Source organism: Morus notabilis, unplaced genomic scaffold (assembly GCF_000414095.1).
Source record: "Morus notabilis unplaced genomic scaffold, ASM41409v2 Scaffold637, whole genome shotgun sequence".
Classification (NCBI taxonomy): Eukaryota; Viridiplantae; Streptophyta; class Magnoliopsida; order Rosales; family Moraceae; genus Morus; species Morus notabilis.
The window spans coordinates 87,068-107,477 of record NW_010362898.1 but is presented as its reverse complement, the minus strand read 5'-3'; the positions used below and the strand labels follow the sequence as shown (position 1 = coordinate 107,477).

The window sequence follows — 20,410 nt, the reverse complement described above, 5'->3', positions numbered from 1 at the left end:
ATCTTTTCTCATTTTTTCTCTTGATTGAAATAAACATTTTTATTTGTTAGTCGTTACATTTATATCGTGGATTGGATAGGTTTGTTCTAAGAAGCATTTCGAATGCAGCTAAAATCAAGGGTATTTTCATGTGGAATAAGACTCAGTTTGGTTGTAAAGATTGAAGGAGTTATAAAGATGCAAATTATGTGGGGTTGAGGATTAAAATGGTAATTCTTTGGGTTGTTTATGATGGTTTTTGAAAGGTAGTGTGATCGTGTAGAAAAACAATTTTCATAAAACTTTTGAGTGCTCTATAGATTATATTAATTTATGCAATAATAAATTAATCATATTAATTTATACAATAATAATTTAATCATATTAATTTATAAAGATAGATACCTAGCGAACAATTAGATGGATAACTTAAGGTATTTGACCACGAACAATCCAAGCTGCAAGACCTAGAGTGTGGGCTCTAGGCCTCATTCACTTCACGGATTCGAGTTTTTAATTCGAGTTGAGATGTGACATTTTTTAAATGCTTTTCACTGTAGCAGAAATAGTTAGATGTGACATTTTCTGAGAGCTTTTTACTATAAAAACTTAAAACTGAAAACTCGAATCGGTAAAATGAATGAGGCCTAATAAAAAAAAATTGATAAAATAAACGAGACCTAATAAAAAACTATCGAATTAGATCACCCGTTAATTTGTGTCTCTTCACTATCAATATATATATGTAAATAAATTTAGAATTGAAAGAACTTTAATTCTCTTTTTCTCTCTCTAAAATTTGGCTACCTTAGAAATTTTAAGAGTAAAAATTCTCTCCAATTTTGTATTATCTACTATTTATAGAACACTAGGAGAACCCATTTGCTTTAACTTGAAAACAAATCAACTAGAAAAATTAATTACTACTATATTTTAATCTCACTAAAATACAGTTTCTCATTTAATTTTAGAAACAAAATTCTCTCTTTTCCCTCTACTATATGGCTCACCACAGGGAGACCTCCCTGTAGTTGGCACAAATTTGCAGCAAGAGAGAGAAAAAAACTCCTCCTTTGTTCCCTTCTACAATTTTTAAGAATGTCATACATGCTCCCTATGTTTCACAAATAGTGTTCAATTATCCCTTGCAGTTTACAAATCGCGCTGAAACCTTCTTAGAGAATAAGAGAAGTAAAGTATTTCTAAAAACATAGTGCAAATCGCACCTTTTTGCCAAAATACAAGGGTGATGAAACCACACTTCATGATTTTAAAGCAAGCTTGAATAGCACATTAATTAACTAATTAATTAATTAGATAAATACATAAATCGATACATATATAAATAAATAGGTAAATAAATAGATAAATACATAAACAGTAAAAAAAATAGATGAATAAAGAAATAGGAATGTGAAATAGAAAATTACCAATGTGCCTAAGTAAGCTAAAATTTCTCATCCGACCATGCTTTCTCATATCCTGATAAAATAGTTAACTAATTTACTAAAAGAAGCAAAAATACATTCACTTTCCGTAAAGAAATGAGCAGAAACAAGATTTTCTCATAAACCAAACAAAAGAAAAGAAGGAAAGGACAACCTTGCGAAGCATGTGTTCGGCAGTTTGGTGAGAAAGGCGAGCGACGAGAGAGTGCAACAAGGATCACTGGCGAGGCCGGGATCACCGAGAAAGTCATCTACAAAAGTGAGAATTTAACATTTTGGTAAGGAACTAAACCACGATGTTTAGAGAGAAAGGAGAGAGAGAGAGAGAGAAACAAAAGACAAAGAGAAGCAGAGGAGTAGAGATGTGCGCGATAGTAAATTTCTAAAAAACGCAAATACAAACTGACCTAACCTTAATGGAATCCAACAAGACATCAACCAATGTCTGTTGTAATCAACTATCTTTCACAATCATCAATAATTGAATGATGAGTGTCTTATAAATAAAACAAGAAAAACTAATGTCAAAGCCATATAGTGCCTTTGGAGCAATTATAAACACACGATAACTTTAAAATTCTATGTGCATCAAAACTTGTGCATAATTTGGCTCAATGGTTTAGTTTGGTATTGCTTTTTCCTTCCAAAATCAACTTCTACTTGTAGTAAAAGTTAATTTTAGTGTTTATATTATAATATGATATTATAATTATAATATGATATTGTAATTATTATTTTAAAATATATTATATATTATATTGTATAGATATAATTATATTTATTATATTAATAATATTACAATAATATTATTACATTATATTATATTAATAATAATATAATAATTATTATAATAATAATATAATACGTAATATTATAATATGTTTTATAATATTGTAATTATATTAACCATTTTAATAATATTATTATATTCTATATCATAATTATATAATATGTTATTTAATAATAGTTTTATTGTATTATATTAAATATAATAATAAATATACATTATATTGTACTTATATATGTTATATTATAATATAATATAATATGATCATTATTTTTAATTATTTCAATTATTATTTTAATAATATTATTATATTCTATATCATAATTATATAATATATTATATAATAATAGTTTTTTATATTATATTAAATATAATATAATCGTAATTTTTAACTATCCACAGCAATTTAACCTCATAATTTATTAAACGCTATTACACTCATTTTGAAACCAGCATAGCTACTATAATTATAATTTACCAAACACTCAACTGCTTTTTATAACAGCTGTTTCTTCCTTCAGCCCAGCTAAAAACAATTTTTCAAAATCTACAACACTACCAAACTAAGCCAATATCTCGATCCCGTGCTAGTAGTGAAGTCTTGTTTTGCACTTAAGTCACAATCCAATGAAAATGAACTCAACTTTAGCTTCTTAAAACTTTTACACTACCGTGCAAGGTATTAAATTAGGATTAGCCTTAGTTATACACTTTTTTCTTTCAATCTATAGAAGACACTTTTACTGGTTTAAGTACATGCTAAAATATCTTCAAAGGTGCCCAGTGCCCACTTCTGAAGTTGATAGAGTTGCATGTAGAATTTGACATTAAATAAATAACTCCTAAATGCTCCAAAACTGAAAATGAACTCAACTTTAGCTTCTTAAAACTTTTACACTACCATGCAAGGTATTAAATTAGGATTAGCCTTAGTTATACACACTTTTTTCTTTCAATCTATAGAAGACACTTTTACTGGTTTAAGTCCATGCTAAAATATCTTCAAAGGTGCCCAGTGCCCACTTCTGAAGTAGATAGAATTGCATGTAGAATTTGACATTAAATAAATAACTCCTAAATGCTCCAAAACTTGAAGAGAATCAAAATTCTATGGACATTGTTTTATTTTTCACCCTCACTCAAGTTAGAAAATTTCATTGAGGCTCTAACCATAGACCATTACAAAATTTAAAATCTTTCACTTTAAATTGATTAAAAATTTGGTCTGTCATTCTTCATTGAATCTAAGGCCACCAATGACGTCATATCATGTTAATGCAAGGTTCCTGTGGCTAAAAGATCAAATCAAAAGAAGAACTTATCTTTCTGTATTGATGCACATATAGTCCATGCAGACAAAAGGCACTAACTCCGCCACCTTGCTCAAAAGAGAACGCACAATCCCAAGAAAAGAAAAGATAACAACATCCTAGAAAAGGAAAAGGAAAAGGAAAAGCAAATGATCATGTTTACATAAGAAAAGACGTATCCAGCACCATATAGGCATGCCGCATCTCCCTTTCTTTTTCAAACACAAGAAAGGCATAACCACGCGAGGCGCCAGTTACTGAAACACGTAAACAAATAAGAATAATAACACAAAACCTTCATTGTTATCTATCAAGTAGTTAAATTATCTTGCAACGCACGGAAGATTATCCTTATTCCTCAATGCTCAAGTGGTTTTAAAAGGGAAGCATTCCATAATAAATCTTATTGCTGATTATACTTACTGCTAAGATCCGATCAGAAAGCTCACACCAATTATGCAAAACTCTTTTAACAAATTAAGTATCAATCATAACAATAGCCTGCAAAGGATTAGTATAAAACAAAGAATTGACAAAACCATGCATGAAGGAGTTATGCACTTCAACGCAAGAGAATAGCCAGAATTGTAACTTATTTAATAAGAAATGTTAATAATCCATATTAGTTACAGAATAAAACGTCCAAAACTAAAATGTGCCTGAGATTAAAAAAAAAAAAGGTGCCCATACTCATCAAATTTTCAGTTAAAACTCTAATATACTTTGATGGGTTAATAACATAAACCTGTCCTCTGTTTTATTCGTGAATAAGCAAGCTTGAACAACACATAGCAAATAAGATCTATTAAGTGAATAAATAAATATATCAACAACTGCCATCATACCAACCTCAGATCATCTTAGCACCATGCTTATCAATTCCAAAGACTAAAATTAATAGATCAACTCAGAAACTCAATAGATCAAAATTGCCTTTCAAACAAATTTCAGATTAACTCAATAGACTAAAACATCAAATCGGACTTTTTTTCAACCAAAAAAAAGAAATAAGATCACAATTTACTCACAATTTCACAAAAAACGAGATCAGTATATACATAAAAAAAAATGATCTCCTAATTCAGATTAAGCATGATAATTCCAAAGCTAATAAAAACATCGGCAACTCAACAAATCAACTACACAGATCAAATATTACCATCATCCAAATCTCAGACAAATCCATAGAATTAAAATCATGTCAGAATTTAATCAACAAAATCAGATCAGAATTTGAATTTTAGTAATTATCTCCTAATTCAACATGTTCAGAGATAATCACGTGCAGAAAACTCAACATGTCTGAAGAGCATCATCGCATGCAGAAGAAAATCAAAAGCAGATGCAACGCGTACAAGTCAGAGCAGAAGAAAAACAAAAAGTACATGAATAAGTAGACAATAATCTAATAATTTCACAAAACCACAAAAAAGTTTCACCAATCATATGATAAATCGGAGACAAATGACACAAAATCTGAGAGGCAAATAATCTGAGACACAAACTGAGACAATCATAGAGATGAATCTCACACAAATCCAACAAAAGAAAAGAAAAAATCAAAACCTTTTTAGAACTGAGACTAACAACAACAATCGTACAAATAACAAACAAAAATACCGAAATCAAATAACATAGCACTTAAATCAGCAAATAAGCATGCAAACCTTCGTCGAGTTGGGGAAGAGGCAGAGTCTAGAAGCAACCCCAAAGCAATAATCACCAGACAAAAAATTTGTGCAACGCTCGACCCTCAGACGGTGCTTCAGTTAGACAAACCCCCCGAGGGCGTTTAATTAAAAAAAAACAAAAAAAAAAAAAAAAAAAAAAAAAAAAAAAAAAAAAAAAAAAAAAACCCAACAGAAACCAGCAAGGGATTAAAAAGACAGATATGGAAATGGTAACGGAAAAACGGTCTTTTACCGTTTTCAAAAACCAAAGCATGGAAATGGAAATGAAAACGGAAAAAGGGTCTTTTACCGTTTTCAAAAACCAAAGCCTAAAATTTTGCCATTTTGTTATCCTCATTCCTACCCAAAGTCTGCAGAAGGAGATAAAACCCAATTCAAAAAATCTTACGATACAAAAGGGAGAAAGAAGAAAATAACATATTAGGAAGGTGGAATTAAAATTAATAGCATATTCTTTAAGGAATAAAATGAATAGCAGATTTCGGATTTAAAATTTTGAAAATTCCTAAAAATACCCTCATCAGTAAAACTCCCCAAATGAACCCTAAATCCCAAAACACATGCCTGGAGTAAATACATCCGGCGCCGGATTCCACGATGAAGCCGGAAATCACACGAGAAAATCAGCCGGAATCCCACGATCTTCCTCCACTGTGAGCTTTGGCGGCGAGCTCTGGTCTGGTTGCTATGCCTAGTTTCTTCATGAAATCCGGCAGGCACGAAACGAAACGACGCGGGCAGGAGAAAAGACTTCGTCGGTGGAGAGAGATGTGTCTACGTACGAGTAGGGGATAGAGAGAGAGAGAAGAGAGGGCTGTGCGGCAGAGACGCAAGAGAGAGAGAGAGAGAGGAGGCGGAGATGGAAAGAGCGGGCTTGTGAAGAGATTGGGGTTTTCAAAATTTGAAGCAGACGTTTAGAAGTTTTTTTTTTTTAGCAACAAACGTTTAGAAGTCAAAACTAGAAAACGTTTCTAGAATATGGTTTGCCTACGTGCGGCATTTTAGAGCCCGTTTAGTTGACGGATTTGTTTTCTGATTCAAATCATGGTTCATGGTTTGTTACAGTATTTTTTTCATAAAAAACACACATAAATTAAAAATAGTTTTAATCTTATAGTTTTAATCCATGAACCAAACAGACTCTATAGATTTTATTCCCGTGTCTAAAATTTTGATTTCTTTTACCATATTTAAGAATAAAAATATCAATATTTATGAAAATATGAGTACTTAAAATTTTAAAAAATATCGATAGAAATGTCGGTAAAAATTAATGTAAAAATGAAAATTTATATTAAAATATTTTATTTTTAAATAAGATTTTAAGAAATTTTAAAATAAATAGGAACAAAATTATTTTGGTATTATGTGTTATAGCAAAACATGCTTTTGTTATCTTGTCATTCTAATATTATCTTGATACCTTATAATTTATTTTGAGATGTTAAATAACCTTAGTACTTTTTATTTAATTAATTAAAAACTAATAAATTTAGAAAAAAAATCATTAAGTTTTATATCTTGTTATTTTCTTTTAATTATTTTAATGTTTTAAAATATTTTTTGATTTTTTTAAAAAGTATTGATTTCTATTTAATTTACAAGAGTGATAGTTTAAACATTACATATTCTAAAAATTAGTTTCAAGATACTCATAAGATACTTTTTAAAATATCAAGGTACCGTATTAATATTATAAAAAACAAATGGTAGTAAGTATTGGTTTTCGAGTGCGGAAGCGTGATAGTGCGTGTATAACAAAAAAATTTCACAAAACCTTTGTATATGATATAAATTATATTAATTTATCTAATAATAAATTAATCTTATTAATTTATGATAATAGATACATTGCCGACGATTAGGACGATAACTTGAGTTGAAGTGTCAATTTGATATAGTCACTAGATCATCAATAAATAATTCATAATTAGAACTAAGTAAAATCCGCTAACCTCTCTAATTACATCTTTATCATTGAGTACTATTGATTCTCTAATGAATAGTATATTCATAAAACACATTCATAAATACGAGCTCGTTACTTATTCAAGTATTGAATCGACCTTTAAGGGAATTATTTATCTTCTTCTTCAAAACAGAGTGAATGAATTCCATCTCATATATTAACATTCTCAGTTGTCCATTTCGTCATGTTTCTAAGATACAAATAATATAATTTACGATCTCAAAATCCATACTGAGTAAATAAAAAACACGAATCTATAAACAAGAGTCTACTAATAACTCATGATTAAGATCATTCCACATATGACTATTGGTATACTCAAATTTAATTTTCTATAGTTAACGAAAATTATTAGAAAATCAAATTGTGTTTGTGTCTCAGTTTTACATAATATTATTATGCATAATACACTCATTCAATATCTCTTTATGTTAATGATGCGGATAACACCATTTCATTCTTAATGGGAATGACATGTATTAGTAATGTTTTAATTAAAGATTCTGTAAATTAAATATATTACGAACATTATTTTGATTATAATTCTTAAATATTATCCTCTCGTATATAATACTTATATACAATATTTAAGGTCAAATAAATAATCGAAAAATTTTCAGTGATACTCATAAATTATTCAATAATACATACACATAAATAATGAGTAAACTATTTTATTAATTAAATAATAAATATTCTTATTATATCTCATGCTTTAAATACACTACTTCTAACAGTTTAAGACCGACAAAGAAAGCACTAAAAGAATAGATAAATGAATATGTATTTAATTACTTGTCACTCCAAACTGAAGCTCATCCCTAGTGAGTTTATTTTGAAGGCTAAGCCTTGCCTTCTTGATTTAAGACTTGTTTATCTTTTGTTTCTTTGCATTGAAGCTTAAGAAATAGGTTAACACAGTGTTATTAGTTGATACATATTTCATAAATAGAATTTTATTATGAGTTAGAGAGTTACTATGCAAATAATTTTGACTGGTTGGTGCTGTAGTGTTGCTGAGCTATCTCATTCAGGTTCATGGCGTTTTATGCTCTTTGGGCTTGTTCTTTTGAAGTTTAACTTGAGTATAATTCTTGAGTTGAATTTGAGTTATAACTTGAGTTAAACTTGTAATTTGAGTTTGTGTTTAGTTGTGTAAATTTGAGTTATGGTTTGAAATAAGAATCTTTTTGAGTTTGTGTTTGAGTGAGTTAAAACTTGAATTTGTATTTAGATAGTATTTTAATAAAAACTCAATGCTGATGAAAAATTTTAATAGGGTATATGAGTTGGGTTTTATTCGTCTTTTCGTTGTCAACACATAGAAAAAAAATCATCTCAATCAGAATTAAAACGAAAAAGTTATAACATTTTTAAGAATAGAAAAAATATTGTTCATTAATTTGAGTTTGAGTTTATGAACTCGAGTTGAGTTTTAGTCCTAAACTCAAGTTTAAACTTAAATTTAAACTCAAGTTTAAACTTAAAAAAATATGAACTTAAATAAAATTATAATTGAAATTATTTTTTTTTTAAAAATTTTTCACTCAAAAAACAAGCTATTTATTCTTTATTCTTTAGAAGTCAAATGAGTTGTAGAAATTTATCATGGTTAGGAATACTTTTTGAGTGAGAGGATCTTCAATATGGCACTTTGTGGGACATATTGGGCTAATTTACACTCACCCTTGTACGAGGCAGAGATGGATCAATTTCTACTCCTTGGACCTCCTGACTCTTGATTGCCCAATAGCATCACACCACATCAATGATGGTATATCAATTTCACTTCTTTATTACGATATTATTACTTATATATTATTTTTAGGCTCTCTGTGGTGAGACCATTAAAAAAAATTTATCAGTGTAACATTCTATTTTAATTGTTAAATTATTCTTTCAACGTTTAAATATGCAGAGAGAATAAAATTTTACACTCTAAATATTTAATATGAATATGTATAAATTTAACCGTTAAAAACTTAATTAAATAGTCAAAACAGTATTTCATTGGTAGAATTTTTTAAAGAGTCTTACTGTAAGTTTCCTTATTTTTAAAAATAATATTTATTTTTATAAGTTCTATAGCATTTAAAATAATTAGAGTCCAAAATAAAATAACCTATTAATAATGTCATTTTTTAACTTTCTAGTACATAACGGCATTATCCACCAAAAGTCCCCTCCGAACTTTTCAATTATCTTCGGTCCTCACCAACAGGGAAGACTTTCAGCCAAAAAAAAAAAAAAAAAAGGGTTTTTTCCATTACCGGTGGAAGTATTGTTTTTTACTGTTCAATTAAAATTTCAATCGTTAAATTTGTAAAGAGATCAATTTTATGTAACGTGTTGTAAATTTTTAATATAAATTTGTGCAAATTTAACTGTTAAAAATTTAGAAAGTATTTAATATAAAAATTCGTATCATAATTCGTGACTTATTATAATATTTTTTCTCATAAAAAACACACATAAATTAATAATAATTTTAAATTTATAAACAAAATGTTAACTTAATTCAACGGTTAAAATCAACCCTTCTACCATTTTGGGGTTTTACTGTATAATTTGGAAAAAAAAATCATCAAGAGGACATTTGAAACGTAACTTTTTTTTTAATTTTTAATTTTTAATTTTTTTTGCTAATCAACGCATAACCATATTTAAAAGAGAAGAAAAAGATTTACGAGATCTAGGAGAAGGGAAAAGTCAAAAAGGTAGCGAAAAGGCCCAATCCAAAACACAGTGCTTATTGAAATAGCAGTCAGTGAAAACCGGAAGATCAAATAGTGAGCAAGGCCAAAGATAAGAACAAAACCAACCACAAGAGAAAGACAAACAGAGATAATGGAAATGGAGACGTACGGGTCGATGCCAAAGATTGAACTCCACGCTCATCTTAATGGATCCGCCAGAGACTCCACTCTCTTGTTAGTTAGCCTTTTTTTTTTTTTCTTAGAATTAGTTTGATTCGTATACTTGTGGGTTTTAAATTTTTCATTTTTTTGTGTGTTAATTTTGGTTTGCAGAGAACTTGCTAGAGGGTTGGGCGAGGAAGGTGTCATAGTTTTCTCAGATGTAGAGCATGTTATAAGGAAGAGTAAGCTCATTTTTCATTTGCTGAAAAAAAAGGGATAATTCCCATTTTCTTTTCGCAACTTGTAATTTCGATTTTGGAGGCCTTTTTGGACTTAATTTAATGGATATAATTTCAATTTTTGTTATCTCGTAACAATGCTGAAGTTGGAAAATCTATTTTCGTTGTTGCTCTTTATGTTTTTCAGTTCTTCTTTAGCTGTGATTCTTCCTTAATGAAAAACGCTGTATGTTCTATATAATTCAGGTGATCGTTCTTTAACGGAAGTGTTCAAGTTGTTTGACTTGATCCACATTCTTACCACTGATCACAAGATTATTACAAGAATCACCAAAGAAGTAAGCATTCTTGGCATGTCATGACTAATTTTATTATGAATGTCATGAATACACGTATCGGAATTATGTGATTTTGTAAAACTGAAATTATTGTTTTGTCGTAGCCTTTTTCAAGATATATTTAGCCCCCTTTTGGTTTACAGTTATGAACCAAACGGGCCTAAGAATTTGTATTTATTTATTTATTTATTTTATGATGTGTATCACTTTCGATATGTCAAAGTTCTTTTTTTTTGTTGGCCCCCAACATTCTTTGTTGATGTTATATTTTGTTTCAAACTAGGTAATAGAAGACTTTGCTTCTGAGAATGTTGTGTATCTGGAGCTAAGAACAACCCCAAAGGTACAGAAACATCTGTTCTTGAGGAAGGGAGGATGTATTTGCATGTAATAAAGACTTATATGATAAAATGATGGATTTTGTCCTACACAGAAAAATATTTCCATAGGGATGACCAAGCGCTCTTACATGGAAGCTGTGATAGAGGGTCTAAAGGCTATTACTTCCGTGGATGTTGATTTTATGCCTCATGACGTGGACGCTCGAAGTGGCCTGAATTCTCTATCTACAGGCCGTACATGTAATGGAACATCAAGAAAAAAGATATATGTCAGACTTCTTCTGAGCATTGACCGCAGGGAAACCACTGAGGCTGCAATGGAGACAGTATGTAGGAAAATGAGATCTATCAGGAAGCGAATTAGGTCTTTGTTTGCCCCGTGAAATGCAGTTGATTTGTTCTTTCACTTATTGTAGGTGAAGCTCGCGCTTGAACTGAGACAATTTGGGGTAGTTGGCATTGACCTTTCCGGAAATCCTATTGTGGGAGAATGGTAGGTCCTCTTTAGACCAAATGTGTTCTCATTTTGGCATTATGATTTACGTGATGCAGAATAATAATCTTTTGTTATCCTTTGTGTATGTTGCAGGGCCACATTTTTGCCGGCACTAAAATTTGCTAGAGAGCTGGGTCTTTGTATAACCCTTCATTGTGGAGAGGTGCATTCATCAGATCTTTCAAATGGCTCTGCCGTCTTCTGGTAGAATTTCCGTGACTAATTTATTTTCATAACTTAGTGCTTATAGGTACCTAATCCAACAGAGATACGATCAATGCTAGACTTTTTACCCCAGAGGATTGGCCATGCTTGCTGCTTTGAAGAAGCAGAATGGAAGAAACTGAAATCATTTAATATTCCGGTTAGAAATTTGTGACATCAAATATCAATCCTTCTCTTGATGATAAATTTTAACATTATAAGCTGTTACTTTTATTTTTATTTTTTTGGCTAAACTATTGTAATAGCATGTTAAATATGAAGTTCCTATTTCTCAAGACTTGCATTAACCGAATACCGAGGAGAAGATGTTAGTGCTAATGTACTATTATCTAATAGTCATCCTTTTCGAAGTTTACCTCATTCTTGGAGATGATAGACTGATGTGATATATATGATCAAAGGCTGTTTTACTGTTTCATCCGACCTATGCATCAATAGGAACCTAAGCACTTCTTTCTAGCTAATGTGTCCAGAATGAAATACTTCTCATATTCAATTACTTGTTTTCATGTTGCTTTTTGTAAAAAGGATTTTGGAGATTGTTAGCGTATCTAGTTTCAGATTTTTTATTTATTATGTCTGGTGTTTTTGGTTTGCTGATTTCACTCTTGTTTGATTAACAATTTTTCAGGTTGAGATTTGTCTGACATCCAACATCAGGACTAATACAATTTCTTCACTAGATGTTCACCATTTTGGTTGGATCTTCTGCTTCTTTTTAACTTAATATATATAATTCGCGAGTAATATCGTTAGGTCTTCTTTTTCTTCATTTTCTAAAGAAGCCCTAAAGAAGCCTCATAAGTTTCTGCCCTTTAGTTGAAGCATGCCGGTTTTCTGTCACATACATTCTTTATTGTATCTAGTGTAAATCTGTATGTTTGATGGCACAGCTGATCTCTATAACGCAAAACATCCTTTAGTCCTCTGCACCGACGATGTTGGAGTGTTCTCCACCAGTCTTTCTGGCGAGTACAAAGTCGCTTCTTCTGCATTTGGTAGGTCTGATCTTACTGTTTCATAACTTGATTGTAATGGGTATAAGATTAGAAAGCTAACCAAAATCATCATTTCATTCTACCATTAAGGTCTTGGAAAGGGGGAAATGTTTCAGCTAGCGAGAAATGCAGTTGAGTTTGTGTTTGCTGATGATGGGGTGAAGAGGGAGTTAAGAGAGGTCTTTAATTCAGCTGAAAACAGGCTGGATTTATTATCATGATTGCATTTCTGAGGGATATCTTGCTTCTTGTAGCTTTTCTTGTTTTCAGGTAAAATATGGGCCATAATGCTGCAAAAACTGATAATGCTTTTGGGCACCACCTACTAATAGAAGTGGGCCCTACCAGTACGTGGGACCCACATTCTATTACGGTGTCCCCAAGCATTTCTCAATACGAATCCCCACTTAATCTCTTGAGACTTACTCATCTAATTTGGCATTTGACTTTGCAGGTTTTTTGGCCTGGTCTGAGTGGTCAATATACTCTGCTATTTTGGATGGCTTATAACTAAAACAGCACTTTATAAACTAGGTATTCTAGCGGCCGCCATACCATCCCTCCATTTGTTTCGAGCAGAATATGACCTAGTCTTGATATTTTACTTTCAAATTGATTGTTTTTCATTTCCAGGACTATTATTACTAGAGGGGAAAACACATCATTTACTGATAGAAATAACATATTCTTAGTATTCCTACATTCTAGCCTTTGTGAATCGATATATAGCTTTGATATTGTTACTACATCATACTTCCAATCGTTCATGTGATAAAATTTGCAATAACTAGAGCGACCAATGTCCCAACTTCTCAAGAGAGCTCAAGGTTAATTCTCCCTCACGCCCTATGCTGTGGGATTGGGGCACTCCAGTGGGAACATAAATAGGAGAATGGCTCTTTTGAATGTTTTTAAATTGGCATCTCTGTTTTTTATTTTTTATTTTAACATGCCATTTAGTCAAAAGAGCTTTCTGTGGGTTCATAATCATGTTTATGATTGACATGTGTAAAATTGACAGAATCTAATATAAATTTGACAGTGTAAAATAGTCCTACTGTAAGGATGAAAAGATACCACACCTTGAAAAGCTCATTGATTAAAATATCTTTGTCATGTATATATCAACAGTTTTTTTTTTTTTTAGAAAAAATAAAGGACGTGTCTTTGTCTTATATGATAATATCATTAATATGGTACTAGAAGGTGTAAAGTTATTGATTGTATTTATTTTTTTGGTGAAATAACTTGTGTTTTGAAATACAACGATCTATCTATAGTCATACGCTTAGTTTAGTAGTGTCGGGAATTTTAGAAAAATTATTTTTAATTGTGTTAAAAAAAAAACAGTTGTTATAAGAAGCAGCTGAGTGTTTAGTAAACTATAATTATAATAGTTGTGCTAATTTTAAAATTAGGTAAATTTTGAGGTTGAATTGTTATGGGTATGTAAAATGATCAAAATAGACATGATATGTAACTTAAATATATATAATTATTTTTAGTATTTAAAAATACTTGTTTAACTTTAAAAAAAAAATATAATGCTATGATTTTAAATTTTTTAACAATAAATTTATGATAATTAATTCTTTTTTTTTTATTTCTTCATTCACAATATAATTACAACTAAAAAGAACATTAGTGACAATTACTCAAGGACAGTTGCAGTCTTCGAGTTGTGGAATTATTTTGTGCTCTCTCTCTTACAAAGCTTGACAGAGACAGTTGCAGTCTTAATAACGCAACTAAATACCATAATTATCAATTTTGATGGGGTTCTTCTCAAAAATTTGTAAGAAAATATGATAAATTTGTTGACAAATTTCATACCAAGAAACGGGTTAAGCCAAATGATAATTAATTATAAGACCACAAATAAAGAACCTTTCAAACATATTGATATCCATACACACACTTACACTCACGTAAATGAGCAAATTCACACGTTGATATCCATACACAAGAAAAAAGAGCAACCACCCTTCAAAATACACTCATTGATGTCCACACAAACACGTTTAGTACACACACACACACATGTAAATACAAACATATATATCCATACACACACATGTAAATGCAAACATATATATCCATACACACACAAGGACAAACAATAAAAGCTTAACGACGTCTATTCTTCGAGCTTGAACAGCGAGATGTAACGGTGTCCAACCATCCTGCAAGGACAAACAAAATGGAAATATCTCTTATAAGATCATTGAGATGGCACCAAAAGGCTTAGCAACAACAAGGACTTATCAACTTACATTATCTGGAAGGTTCATATCAAACATTATACAAGAGGAGAATTTTAATTGCTTGAATGGAAGCTGTTCGGACCGCATAATGCATCAAGGTTACCCCATCCTGTTTCCAACAAACAGAAAACAGAAATAAACAAATTATAAGATGTGAAGGCCATAATATTGAACCCAAACTGTTTATAAAAAAACAAAAGATTGCAACCACAAGCCATGACCAAAAAAAAAAAATTCTTCAAACTTCCATGCTAAACGAAATAGTCACTTAAAGCAAATATCCAAGCAATTAAAAAGATAAACAAACAAGTCAGGGGGCTCTATATCTAACTCCGAATGTATTCTTGGATCGTTTTGCATGCATAGGCTTCAGTTTAGCATAATCAAACTTGATACTTAGAAAATATGTTTTAACTATAAAGTACGGATTTAATATAACAATTACTAATAGAATTAGCTAAACAGTTAAGAAATGGCATTTAACAAGATGAAGTGAAGGTGATAAGCATATACTCACTTTATCACAAACAAATGGATTTACTGATGCCCTCAAAAGATAGTAATCGCCTGCTTTTTGCCAATTATTGCTTTGTGAATAGCTGTACAACCATCCTAGCATATAGTAAACCGAAAGCCAAAATGACGAAAGAATCAAAACATGCAACAATTTCCTAAATTTAATTTGCCATTAGAAGGCAGTTCATTTGACATTACCTTATCCACAACATTGATATCAACATTATGCTTCAACAGGGTATCAACAAGGTAAAAAGCTCATGATGCAGCTAGAGTGTGAAGAAGCAGCCATTTATCCTGCAAACGTTTTCTTCATGATTTACATGTGCGGAGTTGTTGATTTAAAGAAAATTAATCACCAGACTAATATCTGAAAGATGTAACTTTTAAAGTATTCATTTCTCTGAGGAATCCCCTAGTCAAGATAAAATAAATAGCAACTTTAAAAGAAGTGCAATAAACAATAAACAAGTAAAATGGGATGGTAATGGAACATGCAAGACTTATAGAGGTAGCAGTTACCAGATCAAATATTCGTTTATTTAGCAGAACCTTTTCCTCCTTCGAAAACAACTTCCTTGGCCCTATTAAATTAAAAAAGAAAAAATTAAAACTTGAATTTTTTTTTTATACTTATACCAAGCACTACTTATAAAAATAAAAATAACAAAAAAAGAAAATCATACAATCCATATTGCACATATAAAAAAAAAAAACGGTCTGTAAGGAAAAGAAATCGCAACATGAAATAGATGTCAAATATTAAAACAAAATTTCTAGCCCCAATTGAAAAAAAAAAATCTTTTGCTTATTAGAATACAGAATTGGGAAAGATGAAAATTGTAAAATTATACAAAAGAGGGAAATTTAAACACATATAACATATATTGCTTATCCCTAGAGTTGGGGAAAATGAAGAGAGAGAGAGATTACCTCCGGATTTCCTCTCAGCAGGATCATAATTTCCACCATTGAAGAACTCCGTAACATGATCGAAACCCTTTCCGTACACCGCCCACCTCGGATTCCTAGGGCTCACTTGGCCACTCGAATTCTCCTTCTCACCATTTCCGAATTCTCCTCCTCCTTCTTCTTCTTCGCCATTTCCCAAACCCTTGGGATTATCCAGAACCAGCGGCTTCAGCTGCGGCAATTTGGCCTCGCGGAAAGCCAAATACTCCTCCAAATTAACATTCTTCAATGGCGCCAAGTCGCTCCTCTTCTTCTCAACCCTAGTCCCGAACTCCAACTCCTAAGCGATCTTCCGCCGCTCCTTCTTCGTGATGTTGATCTCCGCCTGGACTTCCCTCCACTTGTCCGGCACCAGATTCTCCGTCGGAACAATCGGAGCTTTCTTCTTCTTATTCTCCGGCTTGGCTAGGGTTTCGCCGTCTTCATTGTGGTGGAGAAGATAAGGGTCTTTGAAGGCGCCGTCTTCGAAGACGACGCAGTCGCCGATGACGTAGTCGTCAGAGATGGAGGAGGAGAGAGAGAAAGGTGGTGGCTTTCTGAGGGAGAGTTTGAGAGAAGAAGAAGAAGAAGAGGAGGAGAGAGAAAGAGTGGTGATGGGGATGGCGAAGGAGCAGAAACAAACCTCAGAGAGGAGAGATGGCGAGAGGAGAGGCTTAGGTTTGAGGGTTATTTTGGGAATAACAAAAATTTCGTTAACGAAGGCAGAAGATTCCCGCACAATCCGCACAATCCGCAATCAACAGCAAGTGAGCATTTCAGCCTAAAATAGTTTTTAGATTATCTAAGAATCCATTTTTATAATGTTTACTAAACACATTTTTTAACTTTAGTTGTAAAAAAAAATTGATTTTAACTTCTCAAAATCTCTACTAACTAAGCATAGTTGTCAAGGCAAAGCCAGGCAAGGAATTGACTCTGGCTTAGTTTAGTATGGCTGTGAATTTTAAAAAAATTATTTTTAACTGTGTTAAAAAAAATAGCTATTATAAGAAGTAGTTGAGTTTTTAGTAAACTGTAATTATAATAGCTGTGTTGATTCTAAAATCAGTGTAATAACGTTTAGTAAATTTTAATGTTAAATTACTGTAGATATATAAAATGACCAAAATAAACATGGTATGTAACTTAAGTATATTAATTGTTTTTGGCATTTAGAAATATTTATTTAACTTAAAAAAAATATAATGCTATGATTTTAAATTTTTTAACAATAAATTTATGATAATTAATTCTTTTTTTTTCATATCTTCATTCACAATATAGTTACAACTAAAAAGAGCATTAGTGAGTAATCAATTTGTTGAACAAAAAAGTACACTTCATGTTCAAAAAACTGACAGAGTCATTAAAAGAATTAAATCGTGTTCATTAAACTTGTCGCAATTTGATCTCGTACTTCAACTATTTCTTGTGATAGTGAAGCTTCATCTTCTTCTACATTGTCCTCGAACGTAGTATCAAATTCAAGAATAAACTGAACTCTAGAGTTATGGGACAATCTTATTCACTAGAATTTTTCTCCCACGTCTCCTAGCATGAAACGATCTCTCCTTGAAGTTGAACATACAACTTTCTTACAATTCTCGTGAAAAAGAGACATGGCTTGGTACTCTCCACCACCGCAATGACCTTTATCCAAAGAACTAAATAAGCTACCACCATTAGGCAACATATAAGTGAAAGCAGATTTGAAAGAAAATAATCTACAATATTAGCGGAAATACACTTAAATAGACAGTCAAGGTAGCACTCCAAGCATCTTGCTTATTAACTAATAGCACTCCAAGCACGAACCCTTCTCTTTACGCTAATTAATCAAAACATTAACTTAAGGATCACAATACTATATTGGAATAAGCTCATATAAGGGAACACAAAGTGAAAAGATAAATAAATAAATGAATTCATCAGCATTTACGACAATTGGAAGCTGATAACGTGCTAAATGCTAGAAAAGGAGTTACCAAAGCTGATAACGTGCTACAGCATTTAAAAGACAAATGACACTAGATCTAGGCGAAATTTTCCTGACAAGATCTTGAGCTTGGATCACAAAGGATGAAAACAAACTATAGCCAATCTATCGGCCACCGTTAGCATCAAAGGGCCTCGATGAAAACCATATAAAAATCAGGGGAAAAAAATTAAGAAAAAATAAATCTAGATTGTGAACTTAAATTACCTTCACGAAAGTCCAAATATTGGAAAGCTGAGCGTGTAAACCTATACATTACTATTAGGGTAGGGTTTCTAGGAGAATGAGGGCGTGACTCCACAAACGCATATGCATATTTATATCTATAAAAGCATCATAATTTTGTTTGAGCTTTGTACACCTTAAGAATGATCGCTTTAGTCCACAACTTTTATAAAAAAAAAAGGTTGTTCCACCAGTTTATAGTCAACCATTCATTTTACATCCTAAACCCAAAAGCCTACAGAATATAGCATGATTAAGCAAGTAAAGTCTAGAACACAACAAAAATAACCCTTGAACCAAATTTTCTCACAATATGTACGTATATACAACACAGAACAAAACTCCATTGTTGGTGCTTAGCTCAAAGCTCTACAAGAACATTAAAACCAAATACAATAGAACATTGGAGTTACCGAGCTGTTATAAGCGACGAGTCACCGGCGGATATGTGGCCGGCGCTGGAGATATCCCAAAATCCCGGCCATGAATCCTTGCAGTCAGCGTGCCGTTGGAGAAGCAATTCTTGCGTATTCTCGGCGTAAATCCACACATGAACTACTCGATGGTAATCCTCATCTCGATGCACATCTCCTCTATACAACACGCCAAATTATCTCATGGATTCAGATTAACAAAAAGGCTTTAGAATCTTTCTTTTTTCTTTTTTTTTTTTTGTTTTGTATTTATTTTACTCTCTTGGAGGAACAAAATCCATGATAGTATTCACAATGAATCCCGGATCAGTTACAATAACATTGTAAAGTTCAATTCTCGAAGTTGACTATTGAAAGAAAGAAACGAAGATTATGTCATGTTTGTTTGCCGAGAAAGAAAATCAGAGAAAATACAACAGGAGAAGAGAAAAAAAAGGTAAAGGATGGCTTACCTGGGTTTGGAAATACCAGTCTTTTGACCGGTTTGAATGAGGACGTCGAGGTGTTCCTCTTGCAATCCAGCATCGCCCACCGCCATTGCTCCGTCTCTAAGCTAAGTCTAAATAGAATTCTTTTTTATGAATAAATAGGAAGTAGGAAATTTTTTAAATTCTTATTCCCTGCTAGGTAGAAGAAGGAAGACTTTTGCCATCAGTGTCACCACCAATGGTAGAATCTGATTCTGTCCCGGCAGTCGGAGGAGGAGATGGGAGACCGGCAAACGGACAATCGGGCGGAGGAGAAACCAAACGAGCTCTGAGAGGCCAACGGGGAGAGCACCCGACGAACGGAGAGAGAGGCCGGTGAACGGAGCCGGGGAACCTCGCTTCGAACGGTGAGGAGGAGAGAGGATAGAACTCTCAAAAAAAAATTCGCAGAGGAGGATGAGAGATACGAGTGGAGGAGAGATCTGAAATGAAAATTAGTGGTAAATTTCAGATTTCAGTGGGGGTAAAATTGAAAATAAAAAATTTCATTAAACCCTCAAAATTAATTCCCACATAAGCTGAAATCAGAATCAGCCTTTTAGTTTCAAATTGGGAGTAAATTGTTTAAAAATCTATTTTACCAAATAAATTTTTAGATTTTGGATCTCTCAATAAATGCTTTTTTCTCCTAAAAGTAATACCAAACCCACCCAATGGGCCTGTTTGTTTCCATTTCTGTTTCCATTTTTCACAGTTTTCGAGAATAAAAAATGAAAACGTGTAATGAAAACGCGTTTGGTGTAAAATTTTTCAAAACTTAAAAACAAAAATGATCTTGTCTTTTTCTGAAAATCTGAAAATGGATTATTTCTGTTTACATTTTTCCGTTTTCGTTTTCTCTCCTCAGCTCTGACCAT

The 20,410-nt window shown here is 31.9% G+C and overlaps 2 protein-coding genes and 1 pseudogene across 2 annotated transcripts; 1 reads left to right on the top strand and 2 right to left on the bottom strand.

Annotated features, from left to right (window-relative positions):
- Positions 1-9,946: 9,946 nt before the first annotated feature.
- Positions 9,947-13,381, top strand: LOC21396069 (adenosine deaminase-like protein). The gene is made up of 12 exons (XM_024168945.1): positions 9,947-10,114; positions 10,214-10,284; positions 10,528-10,619; positions 10,903-10,962; positions 11,053-11,286; positions 11,377-11,453; positions 11,550-11,619; positions 11,707-11,820; positions 12,313-12,379; positions 12,575-12,679; positions 12,770-12,949; positions 13,134-13,381. The coding sequence occupies exons 1-11, from the start codon at positions 10,032-10,034 to the stop codon at positions 12,898-12,900; spliced, it is 1,104 nt and encodes a 367-aa protein (XP_024024713.1). The 5' UTR covers positions 9,947-10,031; the 3' UTR covers positions 12,901-12,949; positions 13,134-13,381.
- Positions 13,382-14,562: 1,181 nt separating this feature from the next.
- Positions 14,563-17,167, bottom strand: LOC21396068 (annotated as a pseudogene).
- A 646-nt stretch (positions 17,168-17,813) lies between these two features.
- Positions 17,814-19,838, bottom strand: LOC112092521 (nudix hydrolase 3-like). Its single transcript, XM_024168952.1, has 3 exons — positions 19,518-19,838; positions 19,045-19,224; positions 17,814-18,060 (listed from the first exon to the last, which is right to left on the bottom strand). The coding sequence occupies exons 1-3, from the start codon at positions 19,601-19,603 to the stop codon at positions 18,006-18,008; spliced, it is 321 nt and encodes a 106-aa protein (XP_024024720.1). The 5' UTR covers positions 19,604-19,838; the 3' UTR covers positions 17,814-18,005.
- Positions 19,839-20,410: the final 572 nt, after the last annotated feature.